General features: G+C 50.9%; 2 protein-coding genes across 11 annotated transcripts; one reads left to right on the forward strand and one right to left on the reverse strand.

Moving 5' to 3' along the window:
* Window positions 1-3,828: 3,828 nt before the first annotated feature.
* Window positions 3,829-14,937, reverse strand: SPINT1 (serine peptidase inhibitor, Kunitz type 1). Of its 4 annotated transcripts, none has more exons than XM_059913595.1 (11): window positions 14,029-14,937; window positions 13,188-13,727; window positions 8,127-8,254; window positions 7,757-7,895; window positions 7,476-7,646; window positions 7,274-7,300; window positions 6,809-6,934; window positions 6,644-6,694; window positions 5,448-5,618; window positions 5,163-5,210; window positions 3,829-4,730 (listed from the first exon to the last, which is right to left on the reverse strand). In XM_059913595.1, the coding sequence occupies exons 2-11, from the start codon at window positions 13,684-13,686 to the stop codon at window positions 4,519-4,521; spliced, it is 1,572 nt and encodes a 523-aa protein (XP_059769578.1). In that variant the 5' UTR covers window positions 13,687-13,727; window positions 14,029-14,937; the 3' UTR covers window positions 3,829-4,518. The 4 variants fall into 4 exon arrangements, with proteins under 4 accessions (XP_059769578.1, XP_059769579.1, XP_059769577.1 ...); XM_059913596.1 differs by having other exon boundaries at window positions 14,014-14,937; XM_059913594.1 differs by having other exon boundaries at window positions 13,942-14,937.
* LOC132359490 (large ribosomal subunit protein uL11-like) lies at window positions 13,737-21,464 on the forward strand. 7 transcript variants are annotated; one of them, XM_059913598.1, is made up of 4 exons: window positions 13,737-14,036; window positions 14,615-14,753; window positions 18,311-18,540; window positions 18,984-19,352. In XM_059913598.1, the coding sequence occupies exons 1-4, from the start codon at window positions 13,979-13,981 to the stop codon at window positions 19,256-19,258; spliced, it is 702 nt and encodes a 233-aa protein (XP_059769581.1). In that variant the 5' UTR covers window positions 13,737-13,978; the 3' UTR covers window positions 19,259-19,352. The 7 variants fall into 7 exon arrangements, 6 of the variants coding, with proteins under 6 accessions (XP_059769581.1, XP_059769584.1, XP_059769583.1 ...); XM_059913601.1 differs by lacking the exon at window positions 18,984-19,352 and adding an exon at window positions 20,484-21,464 and having other exon boundaries at window positions 13,740-14,427; XM_059913600.1 differs by lacking the exon at window positions 18,984-19,352 and adding an exon at window positions 20,484-21,464 and having other exon boundaries at window positions 13,740-14,753.
* The last annotated feature ends 1,897 nt before the right edge of the window (window positions 21,465-23,361 follow it).

Raw genomic sequence — 23,361 nt, forward strand, 5'->3', positions numbered from 1 at the left:
CTGTTCAAATCCCCAAGTGCCCACCAATGTGACCTCTACCCACCAGCCTCCCAGCTTTTCCTCTCAAGGCCTGAGACAAACTGAGCAGCTTGCTGGACCCCAGTCAAAACAAGACCCATGATCTCCCCTGCCCAGCTTTTGCTCACTATGATTTTGTTATGCCTGGAACACCCAAACCCACCTACTCATCTCATTTTATACCTCCTTCATGAAGCCGTTTCTTAACCTCTTTCTTAATCTCCATGGCTTGATCAGCCTCTGTTTTATTCAACAGCCATTTGTGGGATACCTTGTATGCACAAGCAGATCCTGGCATGGTTGATACTGAGATAAATAAGACCCAGTCCCCATCCCTGCCCCCGAGGAGCCTTGTCCCTACGAGGGTAGACGATGCTAACACGGGTCATATGTATGCAGCAGAGCTGTGAGAGGATGGAGAGGACAGCTGTGAAACAGCGAAGGCTTTTTGAGCTGGATCGCGAGGTAAGTAGGAGCTTTCCAGGGGGTAAAGAGGCATTTGAGGTGGAGGCAACTGCCTGTGCAAAGAAAGGAGGCATGACAGTTCTTATTTTTTTTTTTTATAATTACTTTAAATTTACTTATTTATTTATTTATTTATTTATTTATTTATTTATTTATTTATTTATGGCTGTGTTGGGTCTTCGTTTCTGTGCGAGGGCTTTCACTAGTTGCAGCAAGCGGGGGCCACTCTTCATCGCGCTGCGCGGGCCTCTCACTATCGCAGCCTCTCTTGTTGCGGAGCACAGGCTCCAGACGCGCAGGCTCAGTAGTTGTGGCTCACGGGCCTAGTTGCTCCGCGGCATGTGGGATCTTCCCAGACCAGGGCTCGAACCGGTGTCCCCTGCATTGGCAAGCAGATTCTCAACCACTGCGCCACCAGGGAAGCCCCGACAGTTCTTATTTTTATTTAGGCTGTGCCGGGTCTTTTTTTTTTTTTTTTTAAATATTTATTTATTTATTTGGCTGCGTCGGGTCTTAGTTGCAGCATGCTGGGTCTTTGTTGCCGCGCGTGGGCTTCTCTCTAGTTGTGGCGCACAGGCTCTAGAGCACTCGGGCTCAGTAGTTGCAGCATGCGGGCTCTGGAGTTATGGCGTGCGGGGCTCTCTAGTTGTGACATGGGGGCTCCAGAGCACGCGGGCTCAGTAGTGTGGCACGCGGGCTCTCTAGGTGTGGCATGCGGGCTCTAGAGCATGCAGGCTTAGTTGCCCCACGCATGTGGGATCTTATTTCTCCGACCAGGGATCGAACCCGGGCCCCCTGCATTGGGAGTGCGGAGTCTCACCCACTGGACCACCAGGGAAGTCCTGGGAGGCATGAAAGTTCTGAGAAAGGGAGTCATTTGGCTGGGGATGGAGCAGAGAACAGCTGGGGACATCTCAGTAGTTTGGGGACCATATTGTTTTGTTACAGTATTTGCATTCCTTCTGCCTGCACTCCAGAGTGTAAGCCGCAGAAGAACAGGCACTGCGTCTCAGCTTTTATTGCTCCACATCTGACACCTGCCTGGGACTGTGTACTCTGGATCCAACCCTTGCAGCAAAGGCAGCGCCCAGCAGTGGTGAGCGCGCCCCCTAGCGGCTCCTCCGCGCTCCCACCTCCTGTCACCCAGCTGACTCAGCCCTGCCCTCCCTCCCTCCCAGCAGCTCTTCCTAGGGAAGGCGCTTTGTCTGCCATCATCTCACTTCATCTCCACCTCTCCCTAAGAGGAGGATGCTCCCTTTGGTCCAACAAACACTTATTAAGCTTTTATTATGTGTTGATTACTCTTCTAGGCATTGGGATACAGAATTGACCTCAGCCCGGAAGTGCTCACAGAGAACCAAGGGATAATGAAGGTTGTTCCCAGTGCTGGGGAGACCAGAAGAGGAATAGAGCCCATTTCGAGCTTTGAAGGATGGATGAGTGGCTGGCAAGGTAGGAATCAAAAATACTGTGTCTGGGAATTCCCTGGCGGTCCAGTGGTTAGGACTCTGTGCTCTCAGCGCCGAGGGCCTAGGTTCAATCCCTAGCTGGGGAACTAAAATCCTACAAGCTGCGTGTCTCGGCCAAAAAAAAAAAAAAAATACAGTGCCTGATGAAATAGGAATAGCCACAGCACCGTAACGGGACCCACCCCCTGCCATCTACTCAATGTTTATTGAACTACTACCATTTACTAAGGTCATAGAGGGGGTGTGGGGTGCTGGAGACCCAGAGATGACTTAAGATACCATCTGTGTCTCCAGGAGCCCACAACCCAGTGGGAAGACAGATAAGTAAATGGAAAGGAAAAGGGGGTGCTCTGTGCTGAAGGTCCTGTTAGCAGACACAGGGATGTAGAGTAGGAAGTGCCCCCCAGCGGTGTGTATGCAGGAGGATTTCAGGAATGAGAACTAGAGTTTAGGTTGAAAGATGAGAAAGGGGGAGGTGGTGCAGGCTAAGTACAACAGGTACAAGAACACAAAGGTGTGAGAAAGTTACCCATCAAAAGGAGGCCCATCCTGGGCTGCTAATAAGGTTCTGCTTCTTGATCTGAGTGCTTGGCTCCTGGGTGTGTTCAGTTACAGAAATTCATTGAGCCGTACACTTAGGACTCAAATATGGACATTCACCTAGGTTGCCCTTCAATCCTTTAAAAGTAGCCCCCAACCTTTCACACTGCCGTTTGATTTTTCTGTATAGCATTTATCACAATTTAAAAGTGTCTCTTTTGTAAGGCTAGACTCTGGAGCCATAATGTAAGGTTTTAAATCAGTCCTCCGGTACCAGCTCTAGGACCTTAGGAACTGAACTTTGCTGAGTCAGTTTCCTCACCTGTAAAATGAGGTTAATAATAGTACCTTCATCCCAGAGTTGTGTGCTGAGGCAATCACTTGAGATATGTAAAGCACTTACATAGTACTTCCTATGTGCTTATCTTACAAAACCAAATTTCTAATGACTGGTGGTGCCTGGCACATAGGAGCTCAATAAATAATTTGTTGAATAAATGAAGAAATGGGGGCTTCCCCGGCTGGTCCAGCAGTTAAGACTCTGTGCCTTGACTGTAGGGGGCGCAGGTTAGATCCCCAGTCGGGGAACTAAGATCCCACATGTCGTGTGATGCAGCCAAAAAAAAAGAAAATTTGTTAAAAAAGACAATGAAGAAGTGAATTAAAGGGATGATGTTTTCTTTTTTTGGGGAGGGGGCACCAAGAGGCAGGTAGCTCAAACAAATGCAGGGGTGTGGGTTGGAGAGAAGCACCTCAGCTAAAGGCTCCTTCCTCCTCTGCTCCTCAGAGCCTGGGGAGCAACTACACTCCGGTAAAGAAGCAGAGGCTTCTGTGGCTGGCCACATGGGACCCCTGCACCCACACCAAAGGGAGCAGAGATAAGAACCAGGGTTCAGGGGACTTCCCTGGCGGTCCAGTGTTTAGGGCTCCGTGCTTCCACTGCAGGGGGCCTGGGTTCCATCCCTGGTCAGGGAACTAAGATTCCCAAACGCCGCGGGGAAAAAAAAGAACCAGGGTTCAAGACTATGCACCCTCCCCTTCCCCCCCACCGCCCCCCGTCCTCAAATACACACTGCAGGCTCAAACCCGGAAGAAACAGTGCTCCGTGGCCTCCCTAGGCCCCCCTATTCCCACGGCCCTTTCTCCCCTCCCCACCCCCTGGCGGTCAGACTTGGCACTTATCCCGACCCTCAGGGGCTGGGGCTAGGACAGTTTCGGGAAGGGCGGGAAAACCTGCTAAACAGGGTGACCAAAGCCTGAACCGGTAGGACGGGGCAGTCGCATCTCCCCGTGCAGCTCTGTCCCTCTTGTGGCCCACAGAGCAGAGGCAGGAGACTCACAGGACAAATCACTTTATTACACTGTGGGTGGACTGGGGCCGGTGGGAAGTAGGGGAGCAGGAGGGAGTGTGATGTTGCAGGGCCCTGGGGGGTGGGGAAGATCTGGCTGTGTGTGCCAGCCCAGGCCAGGTTGGGGCTCACTCCGCGGGGAAGGGGAAGAGGCGGCAGCGGCCAGACAGCCGCTTTCCACTCCTCTCACCCACCCGCCACGGCATTAAATAAACAGAAAGCAGCTCTGTACAACACAGAATATACAGGGACGTCCTCCCCCGCACCCCAGCCCTGGACTTTGCAGGGTGGGAGGGGCAGCTCTGGAGGACGGAGTTGGGGCCTCCAGCCTCTGACGCCACCCCAGGCCCCTTCCCAAGGTCATGGGATGGGGGCAGGCAGCTCCGAACAGGAAGCAAAATTCCAACTTCCTCTGAAGTCCTAGGCAGATGGGTCCAACCATGCGTGGGATTCCTGGCTCAGAGGTTTTCTGCTCCTTGCAGACCCTTGAGCTTTCTCAGGAACAAGTAGCCTGAGCTTAGCTGAGACACCTCCAAGAGGGTCTGGAGCCCTGGCCCTGGAGGCAGAACAGGCTGGAGGAGTCGGGTCCCAAAGTCTTCCTCAGCCCAGGCCTCCATCTTGGCAAGGAGGAAGCAGGGCCAGGTAAGAACTGGCCAGAGCCCTCTAGAGCCCCAGGCTCAGAGGGGTCGGGTTGTTTGGTAGTAGACCAGGTGCTCCATGTCCTCGGTGGTGGATACCTTGGTGCTGGTGGGGGCAGAGGGTGGGGGGTGGTGGCGGCGGTGTCTGTGGAAGCCCTTCCTCTGGTGCTTGAAGAAGCAGTAACCCAGGATGGTTACCACCACCACGATGCAGGTGCCCAGGAGCACTGCAATGGCTACCTCCACGGAGCCTGGAGGAAGGAGTCAAATGAGGTGCTCCCAGGGCCTGCTCAGTTCTGACGCCCACCCCCACTCTGTATGGAAGGGACCAAGGCAAATGGATGCCGGGCGTGGAAGGCCCTCGGGCATGTGAGCAGCTCAACCAGCTCCGTTGGGAGCTCGGTGGGAGGGATTCTGATGGGCTTTGGGTCTCGGCTCCAGGTTGCTCTACTTGCAGGTAGTGTGGGGAAAGGCCCAGGATGCTGAAGGCACACACACCTGGCATGCATTTTTATGCTTCTCTCCCTTGCCCCTGGCAGATATCACTATTGATCGTGGCACTCTGTCCCTTTAGCCAACCTCAGGATCCTTCTCAACACTGGCTTAGGCAGTCACAACCAATTGTGTGAGTTGATCCTTGAGTTGATACCTACTCAGTGGTGACAGGGCAGATGGGGGCTTACCTGTGTTGGGAATGGGGCTTTCCCGCCGCAGACCAAACACATCCTTCTCTACAAAATGATCAGGGTGGGGGGAGGGGGCGGGGGTCGTGGAGAGACAAGTCAATACGAAGGGTTCAAAGACACAGCTGCTCTTCAGCAGTGCCCCAGACCCAATGCCATCCTTTCCCACCCCTACTCCAGGTGCTCTGAGGACGAGGTGTGACCAGCCCAGGCCTTGGGACAGAGCCAAATGCTCTAGCTAAGCCTTTCCCCTCCCCATCTTCCGCCCCCCACAGCCCTGCTCACTGGAGATGCCACGACAGGACTCAAGGCACTGCTCCTCCTCCTCAAAGTTGTTTTTGTTGCCATAACAACCGCCATAGGTAAAGCGGGCGCAGCGTTCAGTGAACGGGTTGTAGTACCAGCGAGGGATGCTCTCCAAGCAGAGGCCCGTGTCTGGCAGGTCCACGCAGTGGCCTGGGGGGTAAGGAGCAGGCAAAGGGGTGAGTGTTCACGGGGCCTCCCTGCCACCACCAGGCTCCACATCGTTGCTGCCCACCACCTCCTGACCCTCCTCCTCATGCAGAGGATGGCTGTGACTCAATGAGGGCCTGGGGGCCCCAGAAATATCTGGCCCATCTAAAGTGTTGCAAGGAAGATAAATACAGGAGAGTAAGCTTAGGCCCAGAATCACCCTAGACTGACTCATATAATTATTTTTCAATTTTCTTTCAGCATTCCCAATTCTATCAAGGTCTTAGTTTTCTCTCTAGCACTGGACAGTCTACCTTTTAACAAAGAAGGCTAAGGGCCTGAGCCTTGGCAGACAACACTGTCCAGCTAAAATTTATTACCACGTTTTATTATACTTATTTATTTATTTAAAATTTATTTATTTTTATTTTTGGCTGCGTTGGGTCTTCGTTGCTGTGCCCAGGATTTCTCTAGTTGCAGTGAGCGGGGGCTACTCTTCGTTGTGGTGTGTGGGCTTCTCATTGCAGTGGCTTTTCTTGTTGTGGAGCACGGGCTCTAGGCGCATGGGCTCTAGAGCACAGGCTCAGTAGTTGTGGCGCACGGGCTTAGTTGCTCCGCGGCATGTGGGATCTTCCCGGACCAGGGATCGAATCCGTGTCCCCTGCATTGGCAGGCAGATTCTTAACCACTGCGCCACCAGGGAAGTTCCTATTATACTTATTTTAATAGTCAGTCTCAGATCGTGGCATGTAATAGTGGCTTTTCATTTACAGTAGTGACGTGAAATTTCCTTTTTAATACGTTAAGTTAAATCAATAACATCTCAGTGATATGTAGGCATGGCTAAATTTCTGAACGTGTTAAGAGGATGTATGATGCTTGGGAAACACAGAAGGAAAGTCCAGGACACCCCCCGACCCAGCTTTCTGCCCACAGCCTGGTACACATAGCAGGCCTTCGGCCCATTGATGGGATGAGTGAGGATAGCAGTGCCAGCCCTGACCCAGGGGACCTGGGCAGGAGCTCACCTTTATCCGTGGGGAAATGGATCCTCTGGAGTTTATCGAAGCCTCTGGTATCTGCAAAGATGAAAAATCAGAGGCACAGACCTGACAAGGGTCTCCCAGAGGTGTGGGGTGAGTGGTCTGGACCTCCCCTGCTGCGCCCACCGCCCTCCATCCCCCAGGCCTCACATTTTTCACAGGCGGCCTCATCGGAGGCGTCGGGGCAGTCGGGAGTGTCATCACACTCCAGGAAGCTGTCGATGCAGCAGCCATCACTGCAGCGGAACTTGCTGGAGTGACAGGTGCCAGAGCACACTGGGTGGGGGCGGGACGGGGTGGACGGTGAGGTCAGGCTCAAGCAGCGGCCAGCAAATACCAGGAGTCCATCATCTACCTGGCCCTCTCTACCCCAAGGTGGCATCATGACACAACCCCGGTTCCGTTTCCACCCCTGTCCCTTATACCCTCCTACACACAAAATGGGCAGAAGCTGATAGGAGGATCCTGGGCTGCAAGGGCTGGGGCACTCGTGGGCCTTCATCCTGATGGTAGGAATGGGTTGTTGGGCCAGGGCAGTGTGGTCAGGGGCCTGGACTTGAGAGAGGTTGGAGAGCTGGCAGGGGTGAGGGGAATAAGGACAGGAGCAAAGCCCACCTGGATGATGCCTTTCCACTGAGGGGCCTGGGAGAGAAAAACAGAGAATTGAGAGGAGGCAGGGCCAGGCCCCAGCAGGGATGAGCTGATAGGGGGCCTGGGGACAGGGGATTCCCACGCTCACCTCCCTGACCCGTGACGAGAGAACACCTACCCTGGGGGAATGTCACCTGAGCCCCAACACTGCTTCACAAAGGCCCACCTTGCACATTGTGGCAGGCAAGCTTGCACTCTTCTTCCCGAAGGTAGTTGTTCTTGTTGCCCAGACAACCTCCATAAATGAAACTCTTGCAGATCTGTTCTGTGGGGTTGTAGTACCAGCGGGGGAAGGAACCACGGCAGCGGCCCACCTTGCTGGATGCGAGGCAATATTCTGGGGGAAGGAAAGTTGGTGAGGGAGCTCCGAGGGCCAATCAACAGAGCCGGAGCAGGGTGCAGAGGGTGGGTGAGTCCCGGGTCTGCCTCCCCAACCCCCTTCCTCACCTTCTGTCTGCTTGGGGGACAGTACGGTGACTGTGATGTTGGACGTGCTCTCTGGCTGGTCTGAACCGGCCACTGTCAGCTGGAACAGGTAGGTGCCTTCCTTGAGTCCCCACAGCTCCACCTGGTCTGGATCATTCCTCTAAACACAGGAGTGGCCATCAGGCTGGGACCCCTTGATGCCCCTGGTTGGCCCCAGGTCCTCCCAGTCAGCCCCCCTGCCCCACCGTGGGGAGCAGAGGGAGTTGGTATTAAATGGATCCCCAGCTTCTATCCACCCCACCCCACCTGGAGCCGCAGTTTGGCCTATGGCCCCCGAAAGGGGGCCCTGGAGAGCTGAGGTGGGGGTCAGGGAGCCAGCCCAGCGTCGCACCTTTACCCTGACGTCTGTGTCACCCTGCAGTAGGTGCCAATCTGTGCTCTCCACACCCTTCAGCACCAGGGGTTCCTGTGGCTGTACCTTCAAGTCTGTGCCTTCCCAGGCCTTGGGGACCCGGGACCCTGGGAGGAAGGTGAAGTAAGGTCAACTCTCACTGAATGGACAGGATCTCTCCTGGAGTGGGGGGCTGCTGCCTTATGGGTCGCAACTAGACCAACTTAGGACTCGGCAGCCTGCCTGAGACACAGATGCAATTTCACAAGTAAACCATCTTCTTGCCCTCTGTTTAGATATATTATACTTAAGACATTTTTATGTTGTAAAACCAACTTTCTGAAGCAAATAACTAAACAGCATTGCCATCTGATCCCATTTAGGAAAAAAAGAAAAAAAATACATATATCGATATATCAATATATATTGATATATATCTATATATATATCAATATACATATACTATATATATATATACACTATATATATATAGATATATATCAATATATGCACATATATTTGGAAGGGGGACTTTTCCTGTTTTCTACAATAAGCAGGAACTTGTGCTAATTGCTTTAAAAAGTTAAGAGTAACGATACTTTTGAAAAGCCAAATAAGTCAATGTGTAATTAACACCATCACCCCTCACTCTGCAGCCCATATCACTGCTAAGAAGCCCATCTGGACAGAGACCTTGAGCAGAGCCCCAGGCAGCACCACATCAAGCCCTGGTGTCCCACGATGACTGGCACAGGAGCAGGATGCCTCTGTCACCTCAGACAGACTCTGCCTCCAGTCACAAGGGGACACAAGGCAACCATACCCTCCCCCAACCAGGGTCTTCAGAGCGAGTGTGGCCCTGCTGACCCCTTGAGTTTGGACTTCTGGCCTCCAGAACTGTGAGACGGTACATTTCTAGTGTCTTCACTCACCCAGGAGTAGTAACATGGCACAGCAGCCCTAGGAAATGGACACACTGCCCTTGAGGGTACTACGGTCCATTTAGGCAGGTAAGACCCAACAACAGGAAGCAAAATGGGAGAAAGACCCAACAAGACGAAGGGCTGTGTGATACACGTACAAGAAAAGGAAGTGGATGTTTAGAGAAGGGAAAGACCACAGCAAGCTAGAGGAAAAAGGCAAGGCTTTGTGAAGAAGGGAGAAAGGCTTTTTTGATCCTTTTGTTTTTATTTGTTTGGTTGTGGGGAAGAATGTTCTGTGTTGTTGATGACAGCAGAAAACACGATGAGCCAAAGCAAGGAGTAGGGAATTTGCAAGACTGGTTTGGTGGACATTAAGGAGATGGGCTGGGCTGGATAGATCCTGCCACAACTGCATTCTCGCCCCTCTTTCCAGATGAGCAAATTGACACCAGAGAGGTTAAATGACTTGCCCAGGGTCGCTCAGTTTCAAAACGGCAGAGCTGGGGTTTGAACCCTGGTCTGATTCATGCTCTCTCCAAAACATCAAAACACCATGCTGCAGGCCATATGTGCTTAGAAGTGTGATTTTTAAAATAATCTTTATAATCTTTGGGTTTTGTTTTTGTTTTTAGCTTAGGTAATACATGTACATGATGAAATATGCAAAAAATACAAAAGGGTAGTGAGAATTAAGTCCCCAATTCTTAAACCCCCAGGTTCCTCTCTCCAGAGGCATTCTCAATTACTAGTTTGGGTGTATGTGTATGTGTGAGTATCAAGAGAGAGTGTATAGAATATTCACAAGCATGCTAGTTCTTCATCTTGCTTTTCCCTTAATATATACTGGAAATCAGTCATAGCAATATATAAAGAACTTCTTCTTCTTTTTTTTTGTTGTTGCATAATACTTACTGTATGAATGCACCAAAATTTACAACACATTTAACCAGTCCATCAGTCTCTCTTGATGTAGGTCCTTCTTTCCTACCTCCCTCCTTCCTTCCTTTCCTCCTTCCTTCCTTCTTTCCTCCCTCCCTCCCTCCCTACTAAGAACTAACCCTTGCTACCTCAGGGTTTATTATTATGATTAAAACAGCACCACAGTATCCAATTATAGGATGTGTTGACAGACACTGAGATTGTTTCCAATTCTTTGCTCTTATAAACAATGGTATAGTGACTGATTGCCTGGTAAGTTGTTTTACACATGTTTAAGCATAGCCGCAAGATGAGCTCCTGCAAGTGGAATCGTGTTGAGGGCTATATGCATTTACACTTTGGGTGTGTATTGCCCAACTGCCCTCCACAGAGGCTCTGCAGAGGGTTACATCAAGTGTAAGAGGTCAAAGAAGAGAAGGTAAAGAGATAAGAACAGCTGGTAGGAGGCTGAGTCACAGGGATTCCTCTTTGATGAGGCAGAGAAAGCAGAGCCAACAGGGAACTCTCAGAGGGTGGTCCCAGAGGTGAGAAGACCAGGACACACAGTGACAGCAAAGGGATGGGAGGGGAGAACTTCCACAGAGGAACACATCAAATGGTGCAGAGGGCTACGGGAATGAGAAAAGGGAACCTCGGTTGAGGGGAAATAAGACTGGGAGAGCAGGAAAGTACCTGTTTGGAACCAAGCCCCAGCCCAGTGGCTTAAGGGCCCAACAGGGGCCATCCTCAGGCCCTGAGGTGAGAGGCCAAGCCAAGGGGGCAGTGAGCTGGGAGGAGCCCATTCCTCCCTCCTTGCATTTTTCAGGAAGTAAACAGCAGTTGCAAAGGGGAAAGAAGACAGATTACTCGGCAGTCTACTAGCAGAAAGATAGGCTAGCCCCACTGGCCCCCAGGGTGGAAGTGGCAAGCTGAGTGGCACGGCAGACCTTAGGCCAAATCAGCAATGTCCACCCACACACAGCTGGTCCTCTCCAAGCCCCAGCCCCCAGGAGCAAGGGGCAGATGCCCTGCCCTACCACTCCCTTTTTCCCACCCCCAAGAGAGCAAAGGGCCAGAGTAGCAATAAAGCCAGCCCCTCCCCCAGCTGCCAGGCCTCAGGACTCTCAAGGGAAACACAGACTCCACCTTCTAAGCCACTCTTCCAACGGAAAGAGGGGGTAGGGGAGAGGAGGAAAGAGCAGGGTGCTCAGGAGGCCCCAGCAATCTGGACTGGCCTGGCCTGGCCGTAGGCGGGAAAGGCGGAACAGATCAACCCACCCTGGGGAGGATTCTCCCCAGTAAATCAAAGGTTTCAGAAGCCCTGAGCACTTGCCCACTTTGCCTGCCTCGGTCTACCCTAGCCTAGCCTCCAGGATGGCACAGTGGCTTGACCCTCTTTGTACCCTCTTTGTACTTCCAGCCTCTCTAACGGGACTCAGCTGAGAATGGACTCCTTGACATGCACATGGCATCCCCCACTCCCCAAAACGCTGCGGTGCCCTGAAATGGCCTGGGGCCCACACTGAGTCCAAGCTCTACCCAGCTCCCCACAGGTCCCAGGAAATCCCCACTCCATCCTGTCTTGTGCCAACCAGGCCAGTCAGGGGGTGGGGAGGTTTCCAGATGAGGAAGGCCCCATCCAGCTCAGCTTCCTGCCCAGACCCCAGAGTTTCAGGCGCTAGCCCTACAGTGAGGGGTCCTGGCAGAGCAGGGAGGGCAGGCAGCTCAGGTCAATTAGAGTATCACCACCTACACTCTGCTGCTTCCTTGTGGAACAGGCTCAGGCCCTGGCCCAGTGGGACTCAGTGGCCCAGCCTGGCCCAGAGACAGTGTCCCCCTCCCGGAATCTCCACCCTACCTCTCCTCAGAGATCCAGAGCTATTGGAGGGATAGGGAGAAGAGGAAAGGCTGGAGAAGAAAGTCCCTTTTCTACTTTCCAAAACTGAGACCACCCAGCTCCAGTCCAATCCTGGCCACTGGGCTCCCCAGTCTCTGGTTCTGTTGTCCACTGAGCTGTCCTGGATCAGAGACAGGTTTCTACCAGAAAGGTGGTCTTGTGTGAGGAACAGCACAGGACTTTTGGAGGTCCTGCCTGGGGTTGAGTCCCAGGTCTCCCATTTGTGGGCAGTGTTATCCTGGGCAAATTATTTAACATGGGAGTCAGTTTCCTAATCTAAAAGTGGGATGACTACTAATAGCACCCTTTTCAGAGGTGGTTATCATGATGCCTAAGTGAGAGGCTGAGTGGCATAGCAATCAGCAAACTGTAGAGAGCTAACAGAGGTTATCAGAGTGACCCATCCCTGCCCTGGAGCCCCACCTGGCCAGAACAGCAGGTGGAGAGAATGGGGAATGAAGGTCTCTCTGGAGGGACCCTGACCCCAGCTAACTGCTCAGTCCCAGGAGGAAAGAGAAGGAGCCCTGGGTCCGACTTTGCTCTTATTCTGGAAGTAAACAAGGTGAGCAGACAGCTTGGTTACCAGATCCTAAGCAGGGAGAGCCCTGCCTGTCTTATACACACACACACTTGCCTGGACAGCTGACATCCCTTCCCTACCAGGTATACATACCAGTGGGCTGACTCACCCAGCAACCCTCCACACCCCCACCCCAGAGCCTCTAGGCTACTGCGCCCTCAATACCGCCCCTTCCCCAATTGGGTCACCCCCAGACTGGGCTTGTTCTTTAGACTATGGGGGCCTGGCAGTTTCCCCCAGACCACCAAAAAATCAGCTCGTGGGGGGAGGAGTACAGAGAGATGCTAGAAACACTCCCAAGCCCAGCAGTGGAGAAGGAACCTATCCTTCACCAGGTTCATTTGACAGGGCACCAAGGTGCCTAGGACAGTGCTCCACCAAGGCTCCAGGCGTATCTTCTATCTATCTAGTCACCAGGTGGCCTTCAGACAGCTAACTCCCTGACTTGGCCTATTGGGGCCAGAAGTGAGAATCCCGAGAAGCTGCGTCCTCTCTCCTGTACACACATCCCAGAGCACCAACCCACTCAACATCCTGAATTCAGGAGCCAGTTTGTGCTCTAGGGTGTCAGCCCTCCCCACTCCTGTAGCCTGTCCTTTATTTACTGTTTGTATCGCCTACTTCTAAGGAGGAGTTGGGGTCGAATGGGACTCTCCTCCTAACTGCGTTCTGATGCCTCGCGCAGGACTCCAAAACCAGTCCCTTCTCTGAGTCTCCCCGAATCCTGGCACCCTCGTCCTTACCTCCGAATCCCTGGGTCCGCAGCTCGCGGTAGGAGCGGTAAACCTCCCGCGTGAGGTAGTTGATGAAGCCCTCCCTGGGCGCGAACTTGCACACGAAGTTCTGCTCGTAGAGGCAGTTGATGAGGAAGCAGGAGGCGATGGCGGCCTCCCCGCCGTCGGGCTGCAACTCCACCAGCGCCAGATTGCAGTCGTTGGAGCTGCAGCAGGCGTGCACGCAGTCCCGGCCGCGGCGCACGGTGAGGGAGCGCAGGAAGGTGGCGCCGTTTCTCACCGAGGCGTCGGTGTCGAGCACGAAGGCAGGCACCCCGGGGGTAAAGCGGTCCAGGCAGTTGTCGGCCGTGAGCAGACTGGGGGGCACGGGCGGCGGCCCGGCCTCGGTGCCCAGGAGGCCGAGCGCGCAAAGGAGCCACACGGCGACCGCTGGGATGTGGGCCTGGGAGAGGCGGGCCCCGGCCATCATCCCCCCAGGGACCGTCGCCCTCCTCCCCACGGGGGTCATCTTCACAGTGCGGGCCCCTGAGCTCCGAGGGTGATAGCGACCTGAGAGAGGGGAGGGGACGGAGGAGGAGACATCGGATCAGCCGGGAGACTTCAAGGTAGGTGGGCGGGCCCGCAGGAAGTGAAGGGGAGCACCGGGGAGCACCGAGCACCCCGGGAGTGGAGAGGGGCACGCGGGCCCGGTCCTCCCACGCACACTCCGGTGACCCGACCGCCCGACGGACGGCCAGACGGACGTCTAAAGGAGCTCACGTACCCGGACACACGAACGAGCAGAGAACAAAGGGCCAAACATGCTCAGAACCCGCTTCACCTCCTCCTCGCTCACCTCGGCCCTGGTTACCTGCTCAGGTGAGTGGGGTGGGGCCGAGCCAGCCGAAGTTCCGGTCCCGGCTTCCTGCGCGGCTCGGGCCGCAGCTTCCGCCCCGGTGTCCGGTGCGCTGGGGATCTGCCACCTCCTCCCCCACTAGTTTCTGGTGAAACTGAGTCAACGCGGCCGGGGCGGGGCGGACATTAACCCCGGCGCCGCCGGCTCCACCCACGCCCGGTGCGCCTGTCCAGCCCCAGCTTCCGGACCGCCTATCCGCATCCCCGGGATCCCCGACCCTTCTCCCTCAGCCTGGTGCCCAAAGGGGCTCCGAGGCTGGGGCGCCCAGCCCCGGGCCTCTGGATCCACCGAGTCCAGCCTCGCGGGGTTCCCCGCACCCCAGAAGTACACCCCTATTCCCGGAGGCCCGGACAGGTCAGGAGGACGCTTAAGCGAAGTCAGGCACCCGAGGGTGGGTTGGGCGCTCTGGGGCGGCTGCCTCCGGCCTCCCTTTCCGGTCCGGGGCGGCATTCCCAGACCCAGGCCTGAGGCGCTTGGGAAGGGGCCGGCGGAGAAGAAATGGGGGAAAGCCCGATGCAAAAGATCTCGCTGTCGTCGTCAGCCCTCAGGAAATCATTTCCATCTTGTGGCCGGAAGAGATCCCAGAAACTGCGTGGCTGCACCTTTGGTAACTGGAATCCAGGATGCCTGCTCCATCGTCACCACCTTTGCCAGCTCCGGAAGCCCTCCTTTCTGTCAGAGTGAGAAACAGGAAATTTCCAGCGGCCAGGCTTCCCTGTTTGATCTGCAGTGGTTCCTTTTGGTTTGAGGCCCTTCCTCATCTTGTACTAACGTTTACATTCGGGTCACTGTCGGAGCTGAGTCCCTGTTAGCCTCCTTGGTGGGCTGATCCCTTCTCTGCAGAATCCCTCTCCTCTCTCACCAGGTGGGGTGCTCCTGGTCAGGAGCTGGCTGCTTTCTTCCAGTGAAGTAACATCCTTGGGAGCTAGAAATTCCAGCTTACCAAAGTAGCTGAGCTAATGACCTTCACAGAGCCATGGACTCCTTGAAGCCAGGCTCATTGTATTTCCTGAGAGAAGAACTCCTCCTAAAGTCCATTCTTTACAGAGCAAGATTGGTCCTATTAATGCTTTCCCCCAAAAGAGATTCCACACCTTTTCATGATGACTTAACAAACCCCAGCCCAATGGGAACGGTCTTCCTACTTTCTTATCTAGAGCAGCTTTACCTACTAGGTCCTGTAGCCAACCCTTCAATCATTTTCCTGGCTAAACTGCAACATTCCCTAGCTGCCCACATTATGAGTGTTGGGGGTGGGAATCTGAGGTCTGTCTCCCTTTCTCTGGATTTTCTGGGTTTTTCCACTGCCCCAGGCACAGTGGGGAACATAGAGCAATGATGGTACACCAGGAATGAAGCATATGATTGTGCAGTTACTGGAAAGAAAAGATTTTGTTGAGATTTGATTCCTGCCTCCTTCAATACCTTATGCATACAAGAATCCTAACACAGGAGACTGTTACCTTATGGTAATATTACTACAGATTACTCATTACTTCCATTACACCATTACACATTACACATTACTTCCATTCCATCATATACACCATTACAAAAACCTACATCTGTCAAGCCCTGACATTGCCCAAACCCTATGTATTTCCCACGCATTGCCCCATATACTCAAAACAAACCAAGAAAGTAGGTACTATTTTTATTCCCCTTTTACAGATGAGCAAACAGGCTCAGACAGGTGAATGAACTTGTCAGGTCACGTGGCAGTTAGGTGGCAGAGCAGGGATTGGAGTCCAGGAAGGCCAAGTCTGTTGCTTCAGCACCTAAACACTGCTTTACTGAACTTACAATTCTGACTTCAGCTGGAAATTCCACCCTCACCTCAGATTCAACTTGCCTGAAACACAAACTTTCAAGTGATGATCAACCCCCATTTGAGATGACTGCTGTGTGCCAGACACTCGACATCTGTGATCTCTGATTCCCACAACAGCTCTGAGAATAGTTTCTGCTTTGCAGAGAGGCTCACTAAACTCCATCAAGGTCACGCAGTGAAGAGTGGGAGGCAAGACTGTGTAGGGGTTCAGCTTGTGGGCTTCAGACTCAACACTACTGGGTTTAACTCTTTCATCTGCCACTTACTATCAGTTGTAGCCTTTGGCAACTTATTTAGCCCCTCTGTGCCTTAGCCTCCTTGTATATGAAGTGGGGCTTCACAGGGTTAGTATGAAGGTTAAATGAGTTAATACAGATAAAACATTTGACACCTGAAAAAAAGTGACAGAGCCAGAATTTTATCTCAAGTCTCTCTGACATCAAAAACTACACTTTTCTCACTACCTTATGCTGCTTCTTACATCCAGAAGACAAAACCTACACACGAGGGGAAAAAAGACTAAGATAGTCCACCAAAGTGGTGAAAGCGATGGCATTTGAATGATGGGAATTCGAAGTAACATTTTCTTCTTCCTAGCTTAAAAATTATTTCCGAAGTTTCCTTTAGTGAGCATGGAATGCTTCCATGGTGAAGAGAAAACTACATCATCACAACCTCCACATTGATCATATTTAGCCCCAAAATGCTTCTCTCTCCATATTCTCTCCTGATCTCACTGTCCCAGTCACTTGGGAGTCATCTGTGCCCCCTGCCTTTTCTTTTTTTAAAAAAATTATTTATTTATTTTAGGCTGCGTTGGGTCTTCGTTGGTGCACGCGGGCCTTCTCTAGTTGTGGAGAGTGTGGGCTACTCTTCGTTGCGGTGCGCATGCTTATTGTGGTGGCTTCTCTTGTTGCGGAGCACAAGCCCTAGGCTCACGGGCTTCAGTAGTTGTGGCACAGGAGCTCAGTAGTCGTGGCACACAGGCTTAGTTGCTCCGCGTCATGTGGGATCTTCCGAGACCAGGGCTCAAACCCGTGTCTCCTGCACTGGCAGGGCAGGCAGATTCTTAACCACTGCGCCACCAGGGAAGCCCCAGGGAAGAGCCAATTTTGACTCCATGTTGAATTTGTTTCTTTGAATTTAACCTTTGCTTTTCATTGTTTTTGTTATTATAATCATACATAATGGCCTGCCTTAGGGAACCCTGCCCCTGTGCCTGAATGTTAAACTAAAGTGCCTTTGTTCAGCTCACAGGGAGACAATCTGACCCTGCCCACCTGTGAATGGCTGCAAAGAAGAAATTAACACATCCCCTCCCAGATGCAGGCCACAGGAGGAGATGTTTTGCAAGATATACAGCCTTTTTACTTTACTTCCTCACCTCCTCCCCCTCTCTGTTCTATAAAAGAAACTGGCATCCAGACCCTGATAAGATGGTTTTTTGGGGACCCTAGTCCGCCATCTTCTCGGTCTGCCTGCTTTCCAAATAAAGTCATATTCCTTGCCTCAACAGCTCGTCTCCTGATTTATTGGCCTGTTGTTTGGCGAGCAGAGTGAGCTTGGACTCGGTAACACTCCAGCCCTGCCTTCATCTGCCCTTCACTTGTTCAGATCCTCAGTGACCCCCAAGACCCTCTTTAGCAGTGTGTATAGAACCAGCTGTCCTCTGGATGGATTCATAAAGTTTGGTTTGTGGAGAGGTAGAGAGCGTCAGAGGTACTGGGGACCTTAGTTAAAGCCCTTCGCCTTACATAGGAAGGAAACTGAAGCCCAGAGATTTGTCCTTGATTTGTTCAGAGACACAGAGATAGTATGTGGCAGAGGCCACCTCCCGACTTCAGGTCTCTTGAATGCCAATCTTGGGTCCTTTCTGTGATTCTGACCTGACTTCCTGCAAAGCGTTTCCAGATGATATTGTTTTCTAATTCTACATTGCAGGCCCAAGGAGAGCTGTCTGGGTAAGTTACCTCTTTTGTCAGACCACGTGGCTCACTCCCTCTCTATGAACTTGGGAAAGAGAAAGCCAGGGTTTATGCTACAGGTTTCCTTCATATTTGCCATCCCACCAGTACCAACCACTGATCTTAGGAGTGGGTGTTTTGGTGAGAACATTCAGTCCTTAACACCACTACTAGAAAAGAAACACTGAGTGCCTTGTCTTGGATGGTGGTCTGGTGGTTTCTGTAAGTAGGTATAATGGATTGTCTACAAAGATGGCTATCAAAGATGGTAGACAGGACCTCACCTTCCTTGTAAGTGCATGCTGCTCCTCCCACCAAGAGGTGACATCTATCTTTCCCTTCCCTTTGAATCCATAATTTGCTTTGACCAGTAGGACAGAGCAGAAGTGGTGCCACATGACTTTCAGGCCTCAGCCTTGTGGCTTGCATTTTCCCCTCTTAGAACCAGTTGTGATGTAAAGAAGTTTGACTACCCTGAGGAAGAGAGAGGCCACCGGAAGAGAGCAAGACCCTGGAGGATGAGAGACTGTGAAGGGAGAGAGAGGGATCTGGCTATCTCACAGTCACCTCAGCTGACTAGCTTCGTGAAGCCATCCTGCATCCTTAGCCCCAGTCGACGTGTCCCAACAGAGATTAGCTACACCTGTGAAGCCCTGCTCAAGTTGCAGAATTGTGAGCAAATGTGTTTGTTTTAAGCCTTTAAATTTTGGTGTGATTTCATAAGCAGTTAGGTTAGCGGGTCCCTGGAGAAAGAGAATCAGGAATGGCATTCTTGACATAAGAGAAGCCATTTTGGGGGAAGTCCCTGGCAGTGCAGTGGTTAGGATTCCGGGCGTTCACTGCCGGGGGCCTCAGTTCGATCCCTGGTCGGGGAACTAAGATCCGACAAGCCGTGCTACGAGGACAAATTTTTAAAAAAAAGAGAGAAGCCATTTTGTGATCTAAGCCTGGCCACAGTGGTTGCCCTCAAACAGGTCTCAGTAACAAGGACCCTGAGGGAACAAAGGAATGTCAGAACAGAGAAGGCAGTCAAACAATAGTGCAGTGATAAAGCAGAGTCCTAGTTCCTCCTCAAGGGATATATTCAATACATAATTATATGTCTTTGAGTTCAGCAGGAACTAAGGCCCCCACCCAGGTGGGGGACGGAATGATGATGTTGACCCTCCTGACTTCAATCCACCAAGACTTGGACTCTGTCAACCTTTGCCCTAATTCTATGCTGAATTCTCCTCTGCTCAAGCCTCTTCATGAATATGCATGTACCCTTAGCTCAGAACTTCCACAGTTTTACTGTTCAGTGAGAGGCTGCTTTGGGAAAGATCCCTGGTGTTCTCCTTACTTGCTGCAAGTAATAATGAATCCTTCCTTTTCCCAGTCTTTGGCTTGATCGTATCTGTTGGCTCAACACCCACCAAGAGGCAAACCCAGTTTTTGGGTAACTGTTCTGCGGCAATAATAACTGAAACAGAAGGATAATATATTTACAGAACAAATTTTAGTTTTAATTATCTAATGATTATAAATAAATAAATTTTATAAATTTTAGTTTTAATGATCTAAATAAAAGCCTTCTAATTCCCTTGATAATGCAGAGTCAAGGATTTTTTTTTTAATTAATTTATTTATTTTTGGCTGCGTTGGGTCTTCGTTGCTGCGAGCTGTGCGCAGGCTTTCTCTAGTTGCAGCGAGCGGGGGCCACTCTTCGTGTGGTGCACGGGCTTCTCATTGCAGTGGCTTCTCTTGTTGCAGAGCACAGGCTCTAGGCGCGTGGGCTTCAGTAGTTGTGGCAGGTGGGCTCAGTAGTTGTGCCTTGTGGGCTCTAGAGCTGAGGCTCAGTAGTTGTGGCGCACGGGCTTTGTTGCTCCGTGGCATGTGGGACCTTCCCGGACCAGGGCTCGAACCCGTGTCCCCTGCATTGGCAGGCAGATTCCCAACCACTGTGCCACCAGGAAAGCCCAAGGATTTTTGATAAGGAATTTTCGGGAAAGTAATGACCCTTGAAATATTTTTCAAGGCGAGGCTGCTGTCACTGGTTCAATCTTTATGTAAAGGAGACAAGGCCCCTCAGATACTGCTGCAGCCCTAAAAAGGGAATTTTTTTTTTTTTTTTTTTGGCCACTCCTTGAGGCTTGTGGGATCTTAGTTCCCCGACCAGGGATCAAACCCAGGCTCTTGGTAGTGAAAGCACGGAGTCCTAACCACTGAACTGCCAGGGAATTCCCTCAAAGAGGAATTTTTGAAGAATTTTGCTAATGTCCAAAATGCTCATGGGACTTCCCTGGTGGTCCAGCAGTTAAGACTACTTGCTCCCAAGGCAGGGGGCCCGGGTTTGATCCCTGGTCGTGGAACTAAAATCCCACATACTGCAACTAAGCCCATGCACCACAACTAGAGAAGCCCAAGTGCTGCAACTAGAGAAGCCCATGTGCTACAGTGAAGACCCAGAGCAGCAAATAAATAAATAAATTTTTAAAAAGTGAAATAGCTGCTTGGGAAATTAAAAAAAAAAATGCTCACAATATTTCAGTGTGTTTGATAGTCTCTAAATGGTCACCAATGATCCACACCTGCTGGTATTCATGCTGTTGTGTGTGTAATCTCCTCCCCTTCAGCATGGCTGGACCTAGTGATTGGCTTCTGATGAATAGAACACAGCAAAAGTCATGGGATGTCACGTCCTAGATTAGGTTACAAAAAGACTGTGACTTGCTCTTGGCTTTCGGATCGGAGGAGGCCAAGGTGCAATTTTCTTCGGTCGTCCCGAATCTGGATTCATCCGACACCAGCTACCTCCACCATGCCGCCTAAGTTCAACCCCAACGAGATCAAAGTCGTGTACCTGAGGTGCACCGGTGGGGCAGTCAGTGCCACGTCTGCCCTGGCCCCCAAGATCGGCCCCCTGGGTCTGTCTCCAAAAAAAGTTGGTGATGACATCGCCAAGGCAACTGGTGATTGGAAGGGTCTGAGGATTACAGTGAAGCTGACCATTCAGAACCGACAGGCCCAGATTGAGGTGATACCTTCTGCCTCTGCCCTGATCATCAAAGCCCTCAAGGAATCACCAAGAGAAAGGAAGAAGCAGAAAAACATTAAGCACAGTGAAAACATGACTTTTGATGAGATTGTCAACATTGCCCGACAGATGCGGCATCAATCTTTAGCTAGAGAACTCTCTGGAACCATTAAAGAGATCCTGGGGGCCGCCCAGTCTGTGGGCTGCAATGTTGATGGCCACCACCCTCACGACATCATAGATGACATCCACAGTGGTGCGGTGGAATGCCCAGCTAGTTAAGCACTGCAAAGAAGAATAATACAGGGTTATTTGACAACCAAAAAAAAAAAAGTGTGACTTCCATCTTGCCTACCCCCCCCCCGCCCCGCCCCGCAGTGCCCTGGCTCTTGTGGAAACCAGCTGCCATGTGTTGAGTAGCCCTCTAGAGAGCTCCACATGGCAGGGAACAGATGTCTGGCCAACGGTCCTGGCCCACACCTGGCTTGCACCCTTCTGAGAATCCCTGAGCCAGAAAAGCCAGCTAAGCCACCTACTAAAACAGTGATATAATAAATGCCTACTGTTTTAAGCTGATAAATATGGGGATAATTTGTTATGCAGCACTATAAAACTAACATATTCATTAACTAAAAAAATTAGGATATCAAACTATAAACAGTTTATTTGGTACAACCTTTCAGGGAGCTAATATGGCCATAACATCAAATTCCCCTACAAGTTCACACTTCCTTTGTCCTTGTAGTTCTGCCTCTAGAAAATCCGCTAAAGCGGGGGAGGGGGGAGTGGGGGTGGGAAGCATGCGATGCTAAAAAAAGGAATAGTTACAAGGATGTTCAGAGCAGCAATATTTATAATGGCAAAAAAATTGGTAGCAATCTATATATCTAATAGCAGGGGATTGAGTAACTAGATCATGGAATTGCCTCTAACAGAACAGGTTGGAAACTATTAGTGAGTCTTGAAAGCAAAGTGACTTGCCGTCAGCATTTGAAAAAATAAAATAAAGGTAAGTTTTGCTTCATAAGAAATTTTCATTTCGTGTTTGCATGTGTGTGTGTCATGAGGTTAAATGAATTTCTTACTCTGAGTCATGGTCCAAATTTTGAGAAACTGCAGTGTTGAAAAAAGATGTGTATAAAATTACTTAATGACACAAAAAGTATTCAAAATATAAGTTACAAAATAACACACATATGTTACAAAATGATCTAATTTCGTGAAAATCCAAAATAAGTAAATCTATATAAAAAGTGGAAAATATACCAAACATATCGTTTATACTTCTTATATCTATATTTTAGAATTTTCTACAATGAACATGTCTTTTTAAAAACTTTTTTTATTGAAGTATTGATAGTTTTTTAAAAAATATTTTATTTATTTATTTGGTTGGGCCGGGTCTTAGTTGTGGCAAGTGAGCTCCTTAGTTGTGGCTCGCCAGCTCCTTAGTTGTGGCGTGCAAACTCTTAGTTGCGGCATGCACGTGGGATCTATTTCCCTGACCAGGGATCGAATCTGGGCCCCCTGCACTGGGAGCGTGGAGCCTTAACCAATGTGCCACCAGGGAAGTCCCGATAGTTTTTTTTTTTTTAATATTTATTTGGGGCTTCCCTGGTGGTGCAGTGGTTGAGAATCCACCTGCCAATGCAGGGGACACGGGTTAGATCCCTGGTCAGGGAAGATCCCACATGCCGCAGAGCAACTAAGCCTGTGCGCCACAACTACTGAGCCTGCATGCTGCAACTACTGAAGCCCACGCGCCTAGAGCCCATGCTCCGCAACAAGAGAAGCCACCGCAATGAGAAGCCCACGCACCACAACAGAGTAGCCCCCACTCACCGCAACTAGAGAAAGCCCGCGTGCAGCAATGAAGACCCAACTCAGCCAAAAATAAATAAATAAAATAAATTAATTTAAAAAAATATATATTTATTTGGCTGCAGTAGGGTCTTCGTTGCGGTGTGTGGGTTCTTCGTTGTGGTGCACAGGCTTCTCTAGTTGTGGTGCACGGACTCTCTAGTTGTGGCGAGTGGGTTCCAGAGTGCGCAGGCTTAGTTGACCTGCAGCATGTGGGATCTTAGTTCCCCGACCAGGTATTGAACCCGCAGTGTCCCCTGCATTGGAAGGTGGATTCTTAACCACTGGACCACTAGGGAAGTCCCTAAAGTATAGTTGATAGTTGATATACAATGTTGTGTTAATTTCTGCTGTACAGCAAAGTGACTCAGTTATACACATATATATATTCTTTTTTATATTCTTTTCCATTATGGTTTATCCCAGGATATTGAATATAGTTCCCTGTGCTATACAGTGGGATCTTGTTGTTTATCCATTCTATGTGTAATAGTTTGCATCTACTAACCCCAAACTCCCAGTCCATCCCTCTCCCATCCCCGCTTCCCCTTGGCAACCACAAGTCTGTTATATCTGTGAGTCTGTTTCTGTTAAACTTATTTCTTGAATAATAAAGA

This window comes from Balaenoptera ricei, chromosome 2 (genome assembly GCF_028023285.1).
Source record: "Balaenoptera ricei isolate mBalRic1 chromosome 2, mBalRic1.hap2, whole genome shotgun sequence".
Taxonomy (NCBI): domain Eukaryota; kingdom Metazoa; phylum Chordata; class Mammalia; order Artiodactyla; family Balaenopteridae; genus Balaenoptera; species Balaenoptera ricei.

What these genes read in the sequence shown, in the direction of transcription:
- SPINT1 (XM_059913595.1), bottom strand. Translation starts at nt 13,686, where the DNA reads ATGACCCCCGTGGGGAGGAGGGCGACGGTCCCTGGGGGGATGATGGCC. An exon ending in AGTGGAAAGGCATCATCCAG is followed by an intron (nt 6,935 to 7,273) that starts GTGGGCTTTGCT and finishes GCCCCCACCCAG; the next exon opens with TGTGCTCTGGCACCTGTCAC. An exon ending in GTCCTGTCGTGGCATCTCCA is followed by an intron (nt 5,211 to 5,447) that starts GTGAGCAGGGCT and finishes ATCATTTTGTAG; the next exon opens with AGAAGGATGTGTTTGGTCTG.
- LOC132359490 (XM_059913598.1), top strand. Translation starts at nt 13,979, where the DNA reads ATGCTCAGAACCCGCTTCACCTCCTCCTCGCTCACCTCGGCCCTGGTT. An exon ending in AAGCCCTCCTTTCTGTCAGA is followed by an intron (nt 14,754 to 18,310) that starts GTGAGAAACAGG and finishes TTCCCCTCTTAG; the next exon opens with AACCAGTTGTGATGTAAAGA. An exon ending in CCTGCTCAAGTTGCAGAATT is followed by an intron (nt 18,541 to 18,983) that starts GTGAGCAAATGT and finishes CTTTGAGTTCAG; the next exon opens with CAGGAACTAAGGCCCCCACC.